Source organism: Cygnus atratus, chromosome 1 (genome assembly GCF_013377495.2).
Source record: "Cygnus atratus isolate AKBS03 ecotype Queensland, Australia chromosome 1, CAtr_DNAZoo_HiC_assembly, whole genome shotgun sequence".
In the NCBI taxonomy this organism is placed as follows: Eukaryota; Metazoa; Chordata; class Aves; order Anseriformes; family Anatidae; genus Cygnus; species Cygnus atratus.
The window spans coordinates 71,651,485-71,666,187 of record NC_066362.1 but is presented as its reverse complement, the minus strand read 5'-3'; the positions used below and the strand labels follow the sequence as shown (position 1 = coordinate 71,666,187).

Genomic DNA, 14,703 nt, shown 5'->3' with positions numbered 1-14,703 from the left:
ATCTAAATGTCTTTTAAAGACCTCCAGGGATGGTGACTCAACCACTTCCCTGGGCAGCCTATTCCAATGCCTAACAACCCTTTCAGTAAAGAAGTTCTTCCTAATATCCAACCTAAACCTCCCCTGGTGCAACTTTAGCCCATTCCCCCTCGATCTGTCACCAGGCACGTGGGAGAATAGGGGATACCAAGCTGAGACTAGAGGATAAAATGATCGCTGGGCAATTATTGTATGTACCCAAGGCTGGGACTAACTTGTTGGGAAGGCATTTGATGATGAAATTGGGCATTCAAATAGTAAAGTGTTAGACTGGAATAACAGTGCTATTAATGGAGTGCTCTCAGGCCCTGAGAGCAAAGATATTTTCACCTCTGACTGGAAAGACCCTGAAATGGGGGCAGCAACAATACGGATGGACAGTTTTACCTCAGGGGTTTACAGGGCCACCGATTTATTTGGGCAAGTTCTAGAACAGATTTTGGAGCATTTCCAACCTCATGGGGAGGTGTTACTGTTACAATATGTGGATGATCTTTTATTGTCAGGACAGGAGAAAACAGTTGTGAAGGAAACTACTAATAAGCTATTCAACTTTCTGGGAAAGCAGGGCTTGGGAGTATTGAAAAATAAATTACAATATGTAGAAAGAGAAGTCAGGTATTTAAGACATCTAATGTCTGAGGGAAAACGGGGAATAAATCCAGAGAGGATTCAGGGAATTGTTGAAAAATAAGAAAAAACTAAAAAGTTTTAAGAGAGAGATTTTTTTAAGGAATCAGGAGCCACGAAGTCTGAGGGAAAATGGATACTCCCTGATGGGAAAGAAATGCTGAATAAAGCACCAATGAGGCAAATATTAATCGTTTTACATCAAGAGAGTCATTGGGAGGTGCAAGCAATGTGTGATGTTGTGCTAGGAAAGTGTAGGAATACACACTTTAGTGAAGCAAATATGCAGAGGATGTACCATATGTCAAAAGGTAAATAAAAAGGTCATCTGTAACACACCTAGAGGGGGATGGGAACCAGGGATTCAACCTTTCCAAAGTATACAGGTAGACTGTACTGAGTTAAACTAGGGAGACTTAAGTACTTGTTTGTCCTAATTGACCACGTGACTGGATGGGTGTAAGCTTTCCCCTCCGTATCTGCCACTGCGAACACGGTGGCTAAGGTATCACTGGAGCAAATAGTCCCTAGATATGGGATAGTTGAAAAGATTGATTCAGATCAAGGAAGTCATTTCACTTCACAAGTACTGCAAGGGTTAATGCAGGCCTTAGAGACTGAGTGGGATTTTTACACCCCCTGGCACCCCTTCTCTTCCGGGAAGGTAAAGTGAATGAACCAGACATTAAAGAAGCAATTAACTAAATTAGTGTTAGAAACCCAACTTCTTCGGGGAAAATGCTTACCTTTAGCACTCCTCCAGGTTCAAACAGCACCAAGAAAGGATATAGGAATTTCACTGTATGAGATGCTGTTCGGATTACCCCATCTGGGCAGAAGGGATGAGATACCACAGTTCGAAACAAGAGAGTTTTCTTAAGAACTGTATTCTGGGGTTGTCCTCTTCTTTGTCATCTCTCAGGACCCGTGGGTTGTTGGCTCAACCCCACCACCCCCACCCCCCATCAACCAGGAAATTGGGTCCTGATTTGGATCTGGAAAGAATCAAAACTCTGGCCTGAATGGGAAGGACTATTTCAAGTACTACTAACCACTGAGACAGGCGTAAAAACTGCAGAAAAAGGTTGGACTCACTATACTCGAGTGAAAGCATCCATCAACCCTAGTACCTGGGAAGATGTTTCTACAGAATACGTGTTGAAAGTTAAAATCAAAAAGAAAAATCTCATAATAGACTCTGAGCAAGCTAAAAGCTTACAATTGTAAACTAACCTTTTATTTTCACAGGTAACTAATGAGTGTGACTTGTGATTGAGAGAAAGGACTGGCCTATAGGGAATCAAAGTGCTCCCAAGGGTTTTTTGTTCTAGTAGTAGTGTACATCTTATTCTTTGTATTGATAATTATTTGGAAACCTAAGGTTTAAAAATAATGACAGGGAAAAATCAACTATTAATTTTGTTTCTAGTGATTGTAGGCCTCAGAGAAGGCCTTGGTTAATTGGCAACTTGGAAAAGGCATAACCAGATAATAGCAAAGATGGGATACCCCATCAAAATATGGGTGAATGTGACAGAGGGTTATGTACCACAATCCATCACGTTTGATGCTTGTGAGGTGTTAGCTTCTGGAGATTTCAATGCCCAACGACAATTGAGCAGAGAGAACAAATATCTCTGTTCTGAACCTAAGACTAGCAGGATGTTTGAAGGACCCTCTTGCCCAAGATGGACTAATGTATGGTGGACGACCTTTCATAAAGGGTGGTCGCATACACCCATGTCAGCTGTTGACTTCATGAGGTTAGAAAAATAAAAATAAAATAATTTAAAAAAAGAACATATATAAAGGAACCGTTCAGCCCAATTGTCAGCATCTACAATGTAATCCAATAACTATAACAATTAAGCTGATTACATTACTAACCATACTTATGGTCTTGAAGCAGATGTAACTGGGAGAGACCCAATAGCCAGGTTGAAAATAGCTAAATGGAAACGATCCTGTATTGCCACCAAAGATAGGGAGAAACTCAAGGAGAGAACAGGAGGCCCTCTTCGAAATGCAGCAGTTGTCACAGTTAAAGAAATAAAAGATCTTAGGCAAACATTTGAGATTGAAACAAGGTATGGGGATGTGAATGCCTGGATAGAATGGGTCAAATATACTGTCCAGAGTCTCAACCATAGCAATTGCTATGCTTGTGCCTTGGGACGACCGATTGCCCAAATAGTGTGCCCTTCCCATTGGGGTGGACCAAGGACTCCCAGTGGATGTGATGTATGATTGCATTGTACCAAGAAAAGACTGCCTGGGGAAATGAGGCCTGTAAGTTTCTCTCTTTGCTATTCCCTTCCTTGCGTGATAGCAATATCAGGATTCCCCGTGTATTCTCCACAGCTATAGGTAACCATACAGCTTGCCTCTCACGGCAGGGTGTGAGTGCTACCTGGCATCTGGGAGAATTTGCCTTGTGCACGAGGACCTTGAATGTTACCAAGGACTTGATGGGAAACTACTCAAGACTTGAGACCCTCAGGGCAGATCTCCGGTGGTACTGTGGAGGCAAGATCTTACGGTCCACCCTACCATCTAATTGGGGAGGCACTTGTGCACTTGTTCAATTAGCTATACACTTAACCCTGGCATTTGAAAGAGAAATATCACAAATACCCAGAAGAAGTAAAAGAAGCTTAGGAGTATCATTCGATAATGGAGTGTACATAGATTCTATTGGGGTGCCTAGAGGAGTTCCCGATTAACATAAAGCCAGGAATCAAATTGCTGCAGGGTTTGAGTCACAGTTCTGGTGGGTAACAATCAATAAGAATGAGGATTGGATTAATTATATTTATTATAATCAACAGAGATTCATAAGTCATACAAGGGATGCGATAAGAGGAATCGCTGAACAACGAGATGGCACCAGCAAAATAGCTTGGGAAGACAGAATAGCATTAGATATGATGCTCGCAGAGAAAGGAGGTGTGTGCGTGATGCAACAGTTGTTGCACTTTTATCCCCAACAATACTGTCCTGGATGGCACAGTAACTAGAGCATTGCAAGGGCTTAGCACCCTTGCCAATGAATTGGCAGAAAACTCAGGAGCAGACACTTCCATCAGAGGATGGTTGGAATCTTGGTTTGGTAAATGGAAAGGGATGGTAATGTCCATATTTACATCCTTGATCGTAATAGCAGGAGTTTTGACAGCCATCGGTTGTTGCATTATGCCCTGCGTAGGAGAACTAATCCAGTGGTTAATTGAAACTGCACTATTGAAACAACTGACCATGGAGCCACCACCTTACTCAGATAAGATGATGATATTGAGGAGATGGAAAGCAAAGAAAGTGAAGAAGAGGAAGATACCTACCAAATTACACCTTAGAGAAAAGTCTTGCAAAAATCAACAATTTATAAAGAAGAAAAGGGGGGAATTGTGGGAAAAAAAATGTTTTTGCACAGAGTTACATTGTTTAGAGGGAAGGAATGTGGTATTGAGATATGCTTGCAGTGATAAGAAAGCTTAACAGACAACCTTGTAAAATGCAGAGAACCAGAATCCTTAGAGCAATTAGGGGGAAATCACTGTGTAAGAAACATTACCACCTCAAAGAGTATAAAAGTCAAAAGAAATTTGACTTATAACAGGCCAGCAACTGAAAGCCATGTATTGTTTGTGAAGCACCGGATGGATTGTGAACCTGGATAACCCAGTCAATGGGGAAAATTGGAGGGTCCCGGTCGTCGAAAAAAAAAAAAAAAAAGTATATAAACTGTGTTATGGAACTAGTAGGTGCGCTTCTGCTTGTGGGACGACCACCATTGCAATCACGAATAAAAATGCTACTTCAGTGAGTTCCTTTCCCTATGTTACTGGCTACAGAGTGTTTCTCACAACACACATTGCAAGCAGGAAGTAGGAGCAGCTCAGCTCTTGGCTTCCGCCGTCTCAAGAGACTGCCATGAAACTGAAAAACACTAAACTAAAACCTAAGTATCTGTTAGACCTTTAATTAGCGACCTAAGGAGTGTTTGCCAAGAGGAAATTTGAATTCAATTATCCAAATAGAAAGTATTTAACCTCTCAGTAGCACTCAAGTAATTATAATACTTGTGGGTTTTTTTTGTTTGTTTGTTTGTTTTTTTTCCAGGAACCTTAAAAAATAGAAAGCAAGTTCAAAAATGGCAGAAGGTGTCTGTTTTATGTAATTTCTAACAGTGAAACCCTATGTTACAAAGGAAATTATAGCATTGGCCATGCCTCAGACCCCTTGAGCTGGCACAGAATGGGGCAACTTCAAGTAGGGAGAGCAGGATGCAGGATTCTTGATTTCCACCCTGAAACAGCCTGCAACATTATCAGGGCTAACTGTGATGGTTTTATGTGTGTCAGTACAACAGTAAACACAACAAAGATCAGTTGGTCATTTCACACAGCTTGTAATTTGATAAAGATGCTCAGTCAGTGTCAGGAGGACCAGGACACATCAGAAGAGACTATGTATATTCCAGTACATTTTGCAAATATTAGTCAATACCGACCAGGTCATTTGCATTTCAGATTGCAGTAGCAGTTTCAGCCGTGTTCCCCACTGTGCTTTCACTATAAATCCACCCTGAAGTTCCCAGAATTAATTCCAAAGAAAATCATCAATACTTTCTTTCTTCTCTCTTCACAGACTGTAGGTTGCTTTGGGATTATGTTTATCAGCTGCTTTCTGACAGCCGGTACGAAAATTTCATCCGATGGGAAGATAAGGAATCCAAAATATTTCGGATAGTGGATCCCAACGGGCTGGCCCGGCTGTGGGGAAACCACAAGGTAAGGGAGCAATGCATTTTTCCTCCTACAGCACATCACCTTTCGTAACATCACAAGATTTACTTATAAACAGGGGAGAAAGGAAGGGAAGCGTGTGCATATAAACTACTCCTGGAAGGTCGTAATCTTTCATTGTACGTATATTAGAAATATAAAGCATCCGGCCTCAAGCACTAAAGCTTACTCTTCACATGAAGAACCTGTTGGTTTGGTTTAAAGGCATTTAGTTATAAACACTTCTAATTATAAAATTACAAGGAACATAAGAATTAACGGTCCTTCTCTCTCAAGGCAAATCATTTATTCCTGAAACCTGATGCTAAGGATGTTCTGGTAAGATGTGGTCTACAAAGAGTTGTGTACTACACCTCAGCAGAAGCTTCCTTTCTGTTCAGATTTCACAAAAGGAGAGACTGCTGCCCTGTGACAGACATCAAATGCTGTAGGATTATGTATTTCCGTGTAAGATGTTGCTCTTCTTTGTTCACTGGAAAGCAGTTACTGATATTTGCAGTATGGGGCTGAGTGTGTACACATATATCTATATGAGTACAGATACATACTCATATCTATATGTGTATATACATAGAAGTATAGACGTATTGAGTGTATGAGTAGTCAACATAGATTTACATAGATTTACCTGACCAACCTGTACAACAAAAAGACTAGCTTGGTGGATGCAGGGAGAACAGTAGATATTGGTTATCTTGACTTAAGAAAGGCTTTTGAGGCTGTCTCTCCTGTAATGTCAGACAAACTAATGAAATATGGACAAGACAAGAATACAGTGAAATAGACTGAAAACTCTGAACTGCTAGGCTGAAAGGCTTGTGATCAACAGCACAAAGTCCATTCACTAGTGGTATTATCCCAGGGATTGATTCTGGGGCCATTACTATTTAACATGTTCATTAATGACCTGGATGATGGGACAGAATGCACCCTCAGCAAGTTTTCAGATGATACAAAACTGGAAGGAGTGGTTGATACACCACAGGGTTGTGCTGCCTTGCAGAGAGACCTGGACATTGTGCAGAAACATGTTAATGGGAATCTCATAAAACCTAACAAGGGGAACTGCAGAGTTCCACACCTGGGGAGGAATGACCCTAGGTGTGGAACATTTTTACTAGGAAGGTGATCAGACACTGGAATGGGTTGCCCAGAGAGAGACAGGAGTCTCCATTCTTGGAGATTCTTGGAGATGTTCAAAGCTAGACTGAACACAGACCTGAGCAACCCATTCTAGTTGTCCCTGCTTTGAGTAGAGAGGTAGGACTAAATGATCTCCAGAGGTGCCTTCCAACTTTAACCATACTGTTATTCTGTGTATGAGCATACATCTTGATATGGTCAAGATTTTCTTGTGTGACATGACTTAAATCTCTCCTAGAGGTTTTGGGCTGCAGCACTGGGAATGGGATGAAGAGTTCTGTGAAGAGTAATACTGCCCTTGCCTCACCTACATGCTGATAATTAGGCCTTGTGTTTCTCATGTTGGCTGTCTGAAACTGAAGCTACTTCAAACCATTAGTCACTTGGGACACACAGTAGTGGCCTTTTAGCATATAGAAATGGAAAAAACACAAAAACTATTTCAGCGGGCTTCCCATTGAGCAAGGTCTAGATCTTTCAAAGAAAACATTGTCATTGTTAGTGTTTAATTATCACAGGAGCTCTTCATACAGCTTTCCTTAGAAGAGGAGTAGAGGTCAGGGCAAGCAATGGAGGTCTGTTACTAGGGGCTGTTTTGGACAGGCAGATCAGTCTCATTTAATAAAGGCAGGTCAACGCTATAGACTTCTGCCTGATCTTGGATTGACAGAGCCGTGCCAAGCCAAACTCTTAACATGAAGGCTCACAGAGCAAAAACATGCTTCTTCTAGTTTGGCTTGTTTTGCCTATGGCAAGGCGGCTTCTTAATACTCATGCAAACATGGTTTTGCCAGTGTAGTTCCCTCTCTGCTGGAGTTTCTTTGCCTGCATGGTAACCAGTGATTCTTGTACCAGAAAAATGGTCTTCATGCAGACATAGCCTGAGAGACTGATCCTGTTATCCCAACCCAGTCAAGTACTGTGATGGCTGGCCCCACGCAGCTCTGCCTATGCCCATCACTGTTGCCTTGTGACACTCGGCTAAAGCGGGGTCATGCCTCAGTCACTCTGCAGTGCTCTGGCTGTGGGGTCAGCAGTTCCCATAATGAAGGGGAGGCTCTGTCACAGAGGCACGTATACAACCTAATGGACCATTTGATTTACACCCCTATAATTAGAGGAGAAACAGGCTCTCAATCTCCACAGTGCTCAGTAAGCATCAACTAGTTAATGGAGAGGATTCCCACAGGAACAGTGCTCTTAGCAGGGATTGCTGACAAATGCAGTCTATTAGCCACTGTTCTTATGCTTTTACAAAAGGTGGTTTCATTAAGAACAGGCCTGTCACATCTCATGTGGCATGAGCATCTCCATCTAATATCTCCTCTTGTGGTTGCTGAAGCCTTTTGTTATGTGTGATCCAAGAAACTATAGAAAAACCTCAGTTGGAATTTTTGGTAGACATTCTAGCTTAAATTGCACTGTATGAAAAGAGACCCATAAAATTTTCCTGATGAGGGCTGGAGGGGCAGGATGGGCCTGCAAACAGCAGAATAATGGAACGTGTAATTTCTTGTACTGGCTTGGATATTTTAGCTACCTGTGATAGCTCTGCAATTCCTTTGGGGGCTTAGGAAGGTTTTCATGAATCATCTTAACACATTTTTCCCTTTTCTTTTGAAAAATACAGAACAGAACAAATATGACTTATGAGAAAATGTCCAGAGCCCTACGCCACTACTACAAACTAAATATTATCCGGAAGGAGCCAGGACAAAGGCTTTTGTTCAGGTAATTTTTTCTTTTCTTTGCCATTCCTTTCTACAGACAATTAGTTTTTGAAGATGGAAGACGGAATTCTGTGTGTGATACTTCATTGCCACGGCTCTAACATCATTGCCAATGGGCACGCATTTGTAAAAGCTGTCTAGACCAGTGCTTCCCAGCTTTCAAGACAACTGCACCAATTTAGAAAAATACAAGCCTGCTTCAGTGATCAGTGGAGTCAGTAGTAATCTTTTCACTCACTTCAAGCAGGCTGTGCCATTTTTTAAGACCTTAGCTAAATGATCTGTGATCTCAGCCAAACTCCTGGAAAATCCAGTCCATGTTCAACTCTTACACAGCTGCTGGTGAACGCTAATCAGGAATCTGGCATTTCCTCGAGAGCACCAACATCGCAGAAGAGAAGTGCTGATGAACTTGTCTTTGGCAGCAGTGCCTTCAAGGAAGAGAGGGACCTGCAAGAGCTGTTCATAAAACATCAGATAGGATGATACAACTGAGAATTTAGGCAATAGGACTCTGAACAGTGTAAAGCAGAGGGTTAATGAATGAACTTTAGTGCAACTGGCAGAACCACTGAGTGTGAGCACTCCAGTTCTCTGCAGGCAGGATCAGGGAATCCTAGTGTATAAGTCTGACCCACAGAGTGCTGAACTCAGGCCAAAGGCTGCTTTGGATCTGGTCTGTATTACTGGTCTTGATCCAGTAATGTTCTTGGAAATGATATCAATAGGAAGGCAGTCTTGGAGTTTGTTTTCTTAAATGTCTAACAGAACTGCATTAGCACTCAGACTACCTACAGCTGAAGAGGTTTCTGTGGAATGTCTTGTCGATACCATTTTAGAAAGAGACTTAAGACAGAGAAAGGATAATGGAGGGAAGAAGGAATCACAGGCAAAATCAACTGTGTTATTTTAATTTTTTTTGGCAGAAAGTTAAAGTTGATCCATAAGCAACAGTGCAAAAGGAGCCTGGGTTTTTGTGGCCTTGTGTGAAGATTGCATTTCCCAGGGGAATTCTGTGATGCTGAATAATGCCTGTGCTTATCTTGGAGCTTTTCCTTTGGTGGGAGCACAAACAAAACAGGAGTCCATCTCTCCTCAACCAGGCTGCCTATTTTCTCAGAACTGTAGAAACTTAATACCCTTGGAGACCTCAGTTCATCAGTCAGATTTGCCCAGAATTGACCAACAGATTCAAAGGTCACCAGGCAGCAAAAAACATGAGTGTACAAACCTCATTTCCTTTGGAAACTTGGGGGGAGGGAACAAAGCATTTTTTGCACAATTCCCAATAAGAACTTATTGATGTTGTTTTCTTAGACCTATTTATATCTGAAGAGAAAAAGAAGAACAGCTGCAGAAAATCAAGCCATTAATGTGCCTTTCTTGGCCATTTCTCGCAATCACAGAAAAAAATAGGAAATGTGACTTTATAAGCAACATGCAGGCAGTTGTCATCTGCAGATATCTGTACAGAGCTTTAAGTTTAATGGAGTAAGAGAAGGTCTTCTAATAAATGGGCAGAATGCCTTCTGCAACAAAAGAGGTCATAGATACTGTTTCTTCGTTGGCAGGTAGTTCTGGTCTGGTTGATTTTTGGTTTTGGTTTGTTTGTTTGTTAGGGTTTTTGTTTTGTTTCGATTTTGTTGTTGTTTTTGGTTGGTTGGTTTTTCTTTTCAATTTATTCAAATGCTATTACAAATACTTTGAGTTCCATGACGTGACTTAAAACACAGACCGGAAAGAATTCCCAAAGTAATACTGTACAGTTCTTATCAGCCTATCTTCCACGTGATTTAGGAAGCAGAACAGACAGAAGGTAGGGGGACAGTGGTATTGTTCCATTTTGATTTCATCTTCACTCGGGATCAACAGGACAAGCACAGGGTTTAAATCAGGGCATGGTCTGGCCTGTAGGCTTTGGTGAGTTTTCACTGGATAGCCAGGGACTGATTCACCACTTCTGTATGCTAGTTTTTGAGTACCGTAACACCATTTATATCAGCAGAGTTCTTCCAGCATGCAAATAGGAGTGACACAGAAGTGAGTCATAGCTGATTTCTTTTTCATAAATGCATATGTGCACATGATTTCCAAAATTAGAAGGGGTAGCAAAAGGTTAGTTCCAGGCAGTGCTATGCATTTGCTGAGAGGCCCTGGATATTTCAAACTGAAAGCCCTAAACTTTATAACCTCAGAGGCAGAAGAGGAGGCAAATCTTGCCCATTAGCTTCAGCAGTGATTTTTCTGGGTCACTGATAGTAATGAGGCTCCTGTCAGTTGGTTTTGTTTTCACTGGGGCCAGGATACTGAGCATATCATCAACCTAAGTAAAATTCCTCTGATTAACACATTTTGTACTGCTGAATGTTAGCCAGTACATAATTAATGAAAAAATACAACATTTTGTAACACTTCCAGCATAAACATGTCCTATTCTGATTTTTCCAGAAGTACTTACAAGTTAGGAAAGTGGTTTGTGTTTAAACTAGGATTTCATCCTTCCTGTGCCATTTTCTCTTCCTGCGCCATTAAATCCAGAAAGAAAAAGCAGAGCTCTTCTGTGCTGTCTGTATGCAGTGGTACACAAAAGCACCCTGGCAAAGATCAAGACTGCAGATCTGATCTGCAGGCTGGTGGATGTCCTTTCCCATTTCCTACTGCTGCCATGCCTCCCCAGAGGCAGTTTCTGTTTCTAGCCCCCTGCAGACTTACTGCATGAAGACATTAGTGCTGGGAGCTGTGGCATTTATTTACAGAGGACACTGCTACGTTGCAATTACACTTCGCTACAGTCACACAGGAAGATATTGTCTTCGTGCACAGTTCCCTTTTCCCAGTTAAAGCTTAGCCCAAAAGCTTTTTCTCTCAGGGCTTTTTTCATTTCCCAGAGCTTGTTCTGACTTGGTCCTTGGCTTTTTCCAGACCTGCTCTTTTGGTGTTTCATATTCATCTTCACTCACCTGCACACAAGCTGGCAGAAATGAGTAGCCTTCTGCCTCTCCATGCCTTGCAAGTGATTTGCTTTGAAATATGCTTACAATAAAGATCACTTACATTTCTGTCACCAGACTCCGTAAATGAGTGGACATGTGGCATACTGTCATCTTACATGGCAACAGCAAACAATATGAAGAAAAAGAAGTAAATATCATTCTTTGGAAAAGACTGTGGGTTTTGTTTCAGATTTGGACTTTAGAAAAAGGGAGCAGGAGAAAATGCTTGTGATTTTTCTTACTTCATTTCCATGTATGGGGATTAAAGATACCAGTAGGCTGGAGAAAAGCTGGGAAATACCAAGTCATACCAGAGGATACAGCAAAGATGATTCTGGGGAGCTGTAGAGGTCAGGGGACTCAGCATCTTGATAAGGAGAAAGGCTGAGACCGCTGGGAAATCAACTTGTTTCTCTGTTTTGCAGGTTCATGAAGACCCCAGATGAGATTATGAGTGGCAGAACAGACCGCCTCGAGCACCTTGAGTCCCAGGAACTGGATGAACAAACATACCAAGAAGATGAGTGCTGAAGGGAACTGGTGCACCGCCTCTGTGTGTCCACGGGAGAAACATCTGCCTGGATGGCTGGCACAGTTTGGGAGGGGAAGCAACAACACAGAAGCAGTACTTGCGGTCTCCACTTAGCTTGAAGACCATGCAGGACCTGAAGCACCTTAACAAAACAAACTAACAGGCAGAAGTGGTGCTGGCAGAAAAGTAAAGGGGAGAAAGCCTGGACTTATGCACTACTTCACTGTTCCTACAGAGTCTCCCTTGAGTTCTTTCTTTCTTTTTGGTTTCATTTTTTTTGTTTGTTTTTTTTTTTTTGGATTTGTTTTTTTTTTCCCCCCCTAATAAACATGCAGTTTGATTTTCCTTATCTCACATAGGACAAGACATCAGATTATGCTTTTTTTTTGGGAAGGCTTTCCTATGGAAATAGAGCACTCTTATTTTCTGTGCAAGTCTCATGATGTAACACTGCATAAAACAATAGCAACACAGGAGGGATTTGCTCAAGGGTTCCAGTTTGCTTGGATCAATGCGACTGGGAAATGTGTTGAAGCTACCAAAAGAATTTACCACACACGTCTGTCAAATGAAGAGGAGTCACCCTTCATGTATTGGCTGGGATAGCATTCCAGCGTAGTTTGGGCTCATGAGTCCTGCAAGTGGCTATTTACTGAGGGCATATGGACCAAAACCAATCACCTAAGTGCTCCAGGGAGGAGAAAAATAAATGTGACAAACCTCTGCAATAGACTGATGTTGACATTGTCCCTCCCTCTAGCAAAGAAGTGATAGAATGGAGTGGGGGGGAGAGGGGCAGGGATGAATATAAATATATATGTATATAGAGAGAAACATTTCATATATATATATGTTTATACGTAAACCCCACAATATATGCACAAAGCAGAATTTCAGATCAAAGCCTTTGATAAAAAAAGCAAAGGCTGAAACATCTGAAATTACAAAAGGGATTTTTTTTTCTTATACCTGCTAGCAATTTTGGGGTGAAAGGTGAAGGACTGTTCCTTACATCTTAAGGACAATGCAAAGGGACCCATCATATGGTTTGTACTACTCAGAAACTACTCCAGGATCATTTTGTGCCACTGGAGAGGTAGATGATTCACCAATCTAAAAATTGATGGTAGAGAACTAGAGACCAAATAGCTGTACTGATACCTTGGAATTGATTTTGGCTTTGTTTGTTTATGCCTCTCACAACTCTTCCCCACCCCACAGCTTTGCCATCCAGGAATCTTGTCTCAGCTTGCCTGTTTTTAACATGATTTAAAAGACCAGAAAAAAGAAACCCTAGATACATGTTTCTTTCTTGGGTTTTGTTTTTGTTCTTTGCAAGGTACCCTGTTTTTTACACCTCTGATTTGGTTTGCATCATGAGGGTGCTTTGCATGAGGCAAAAAGCCACTCCTAGTTTGGTTGCCAGAAGCTCAGCAGCCCTTAATGTCCGATACTAGAGAAACTACTGGCCTTTTTCATTTCACATTGCTTGGGCCATCATGACAGGGAAGTCTGTGGTGTCCAGGTATCCAGCCATCCATCAGCAGTGGGGCTTTTAATGGGAAGAATACCTAGCAGCAGAAATGATACTTGCAAAGGGAGAAGATACGCAGAGAAACTGCAGGAATCACATGATGTCTGGAAGAAATCAAGTCCACACCAGTTCATTAAAAACAGAGAACCTCTTTATGGGAACATGAGTACTAGAAATGGGGAAAAAAAATAGTGGGTTAATCTAATCCATTCCTACCAAAAAAACAAGAGGTACATTTCCATGATAGCACTTCTATCAGCTATTCTACTAACATGACTTTTGATCTTAGCCTATACTTAACAAGAGGGTTAATCTATCCAAAAGAAAAAAAAAATAGTACTTGGCAATGAATAGTGGCCTGTATGTTTAAATAGAGATAGTCCAAGCTCACAAAAGACTTTATTGAGTTGCAACTTCAGAAGGAAAGGCTTTGTTAAGGGCAAAGATAGGCATCGTACAATGAGGAGAGATTTTTCAGAGCCAGTATCTGATGAGGAACGACGGAGCATACATCTTTCCCTGAGCTTTTCCCAGCCACATTTTTTTATTATATTATAGTCAATATGTTATAAGTCCCAGCACACCAAGTGCTAGACGTTCTGTGCCTCAAAAGAAAAGACGCGGGAGTGTGCATAGAAAAGATGAGCAGATGACCTGTCACTGCCATGACTCTGAAGTACTTAGAGCTCATGAGGTGTGAGACACAGGGATCCCGATGCTCACAGGCCTGAAACCAAATGTTCCTTGAAACCAAGGGGCCAAGGTGATACCTTGCTCAGTCACCTTGCTCAAGGGCACCCAAGTTGAGGCTGTGCCTACGTAGCTGGAGTGAAGAGGGTGCTGTGTGTCCTCTTACTTAACGTGTAGCGTGGAGGGAATTGGGACGTGTCTTCCTGGGGTGGTCAAAAGAATAATTCAGAGGAGATTGTGAATGATAGATGAAGTGGTAACACCAGAACTGTCAATGTAAAGAAAGTCTCTTGCTGTTTCTTAGGATGTTCAGCAGTAGAAAGAAGCACAGTTTGCACTGAACAAGTTATGTCCATTACTGCTTGGGCTATGGTGCCTACATGCACTGCATTATTTTCTTTCTCCTGCTCCAGCTACTAAGAGATGCTGGGGAAAAAAAAGACAATAGGAACCTTCTATTTAAAGTGCTTTCTGAGCCCCATGATTTTGTTATGGTCAAGGTGCACAATGGAAAACATAGGGAACTTGAGATAATCAATCCATCAGTGTAAGCTCATATGCTCACCATGTATGCTAGTAAGAAGTTTGTCTTCAGCACTGTGTAAGG

General features: G+C 41.7%; 1 protein-coding gene across 4 annotated transcripts in view; it reads left to right on the top strand.

Moving 5' to 3' along the window:
- Positions 1-13,163, top strand: part of ETV6 (ETS variant transcription factor 6) — a 146,584-nt gene extending 133,421 nt beyond the window's left edge. For all 4 annotated transcript variants that reach the window (XM_035551068.2, XM_035551067.2, XM_035551071.2 and 1 more), the window contains 3 exons: positions 5,317-5,459; positions 8,248-8,348; positions 11,766-13,163. In XM_035551068.2, the coding sequence (XP_035406961.1) occupies positions 5,317-5,459; positions 8,248-8,348; positions 11,766-11,871 (350 nt within the window). In that variant the 3' untranslated portion in view covers positions 11,872-13,163. The remainder of the gene's footprint in view (positions 1-5,316; positions 5,460-8,247; positions 8,349-11,765) is intronic.
- The last annotated feature ends 1,540 nt before the right edge of the window (positions 13,164-14,703 follow it).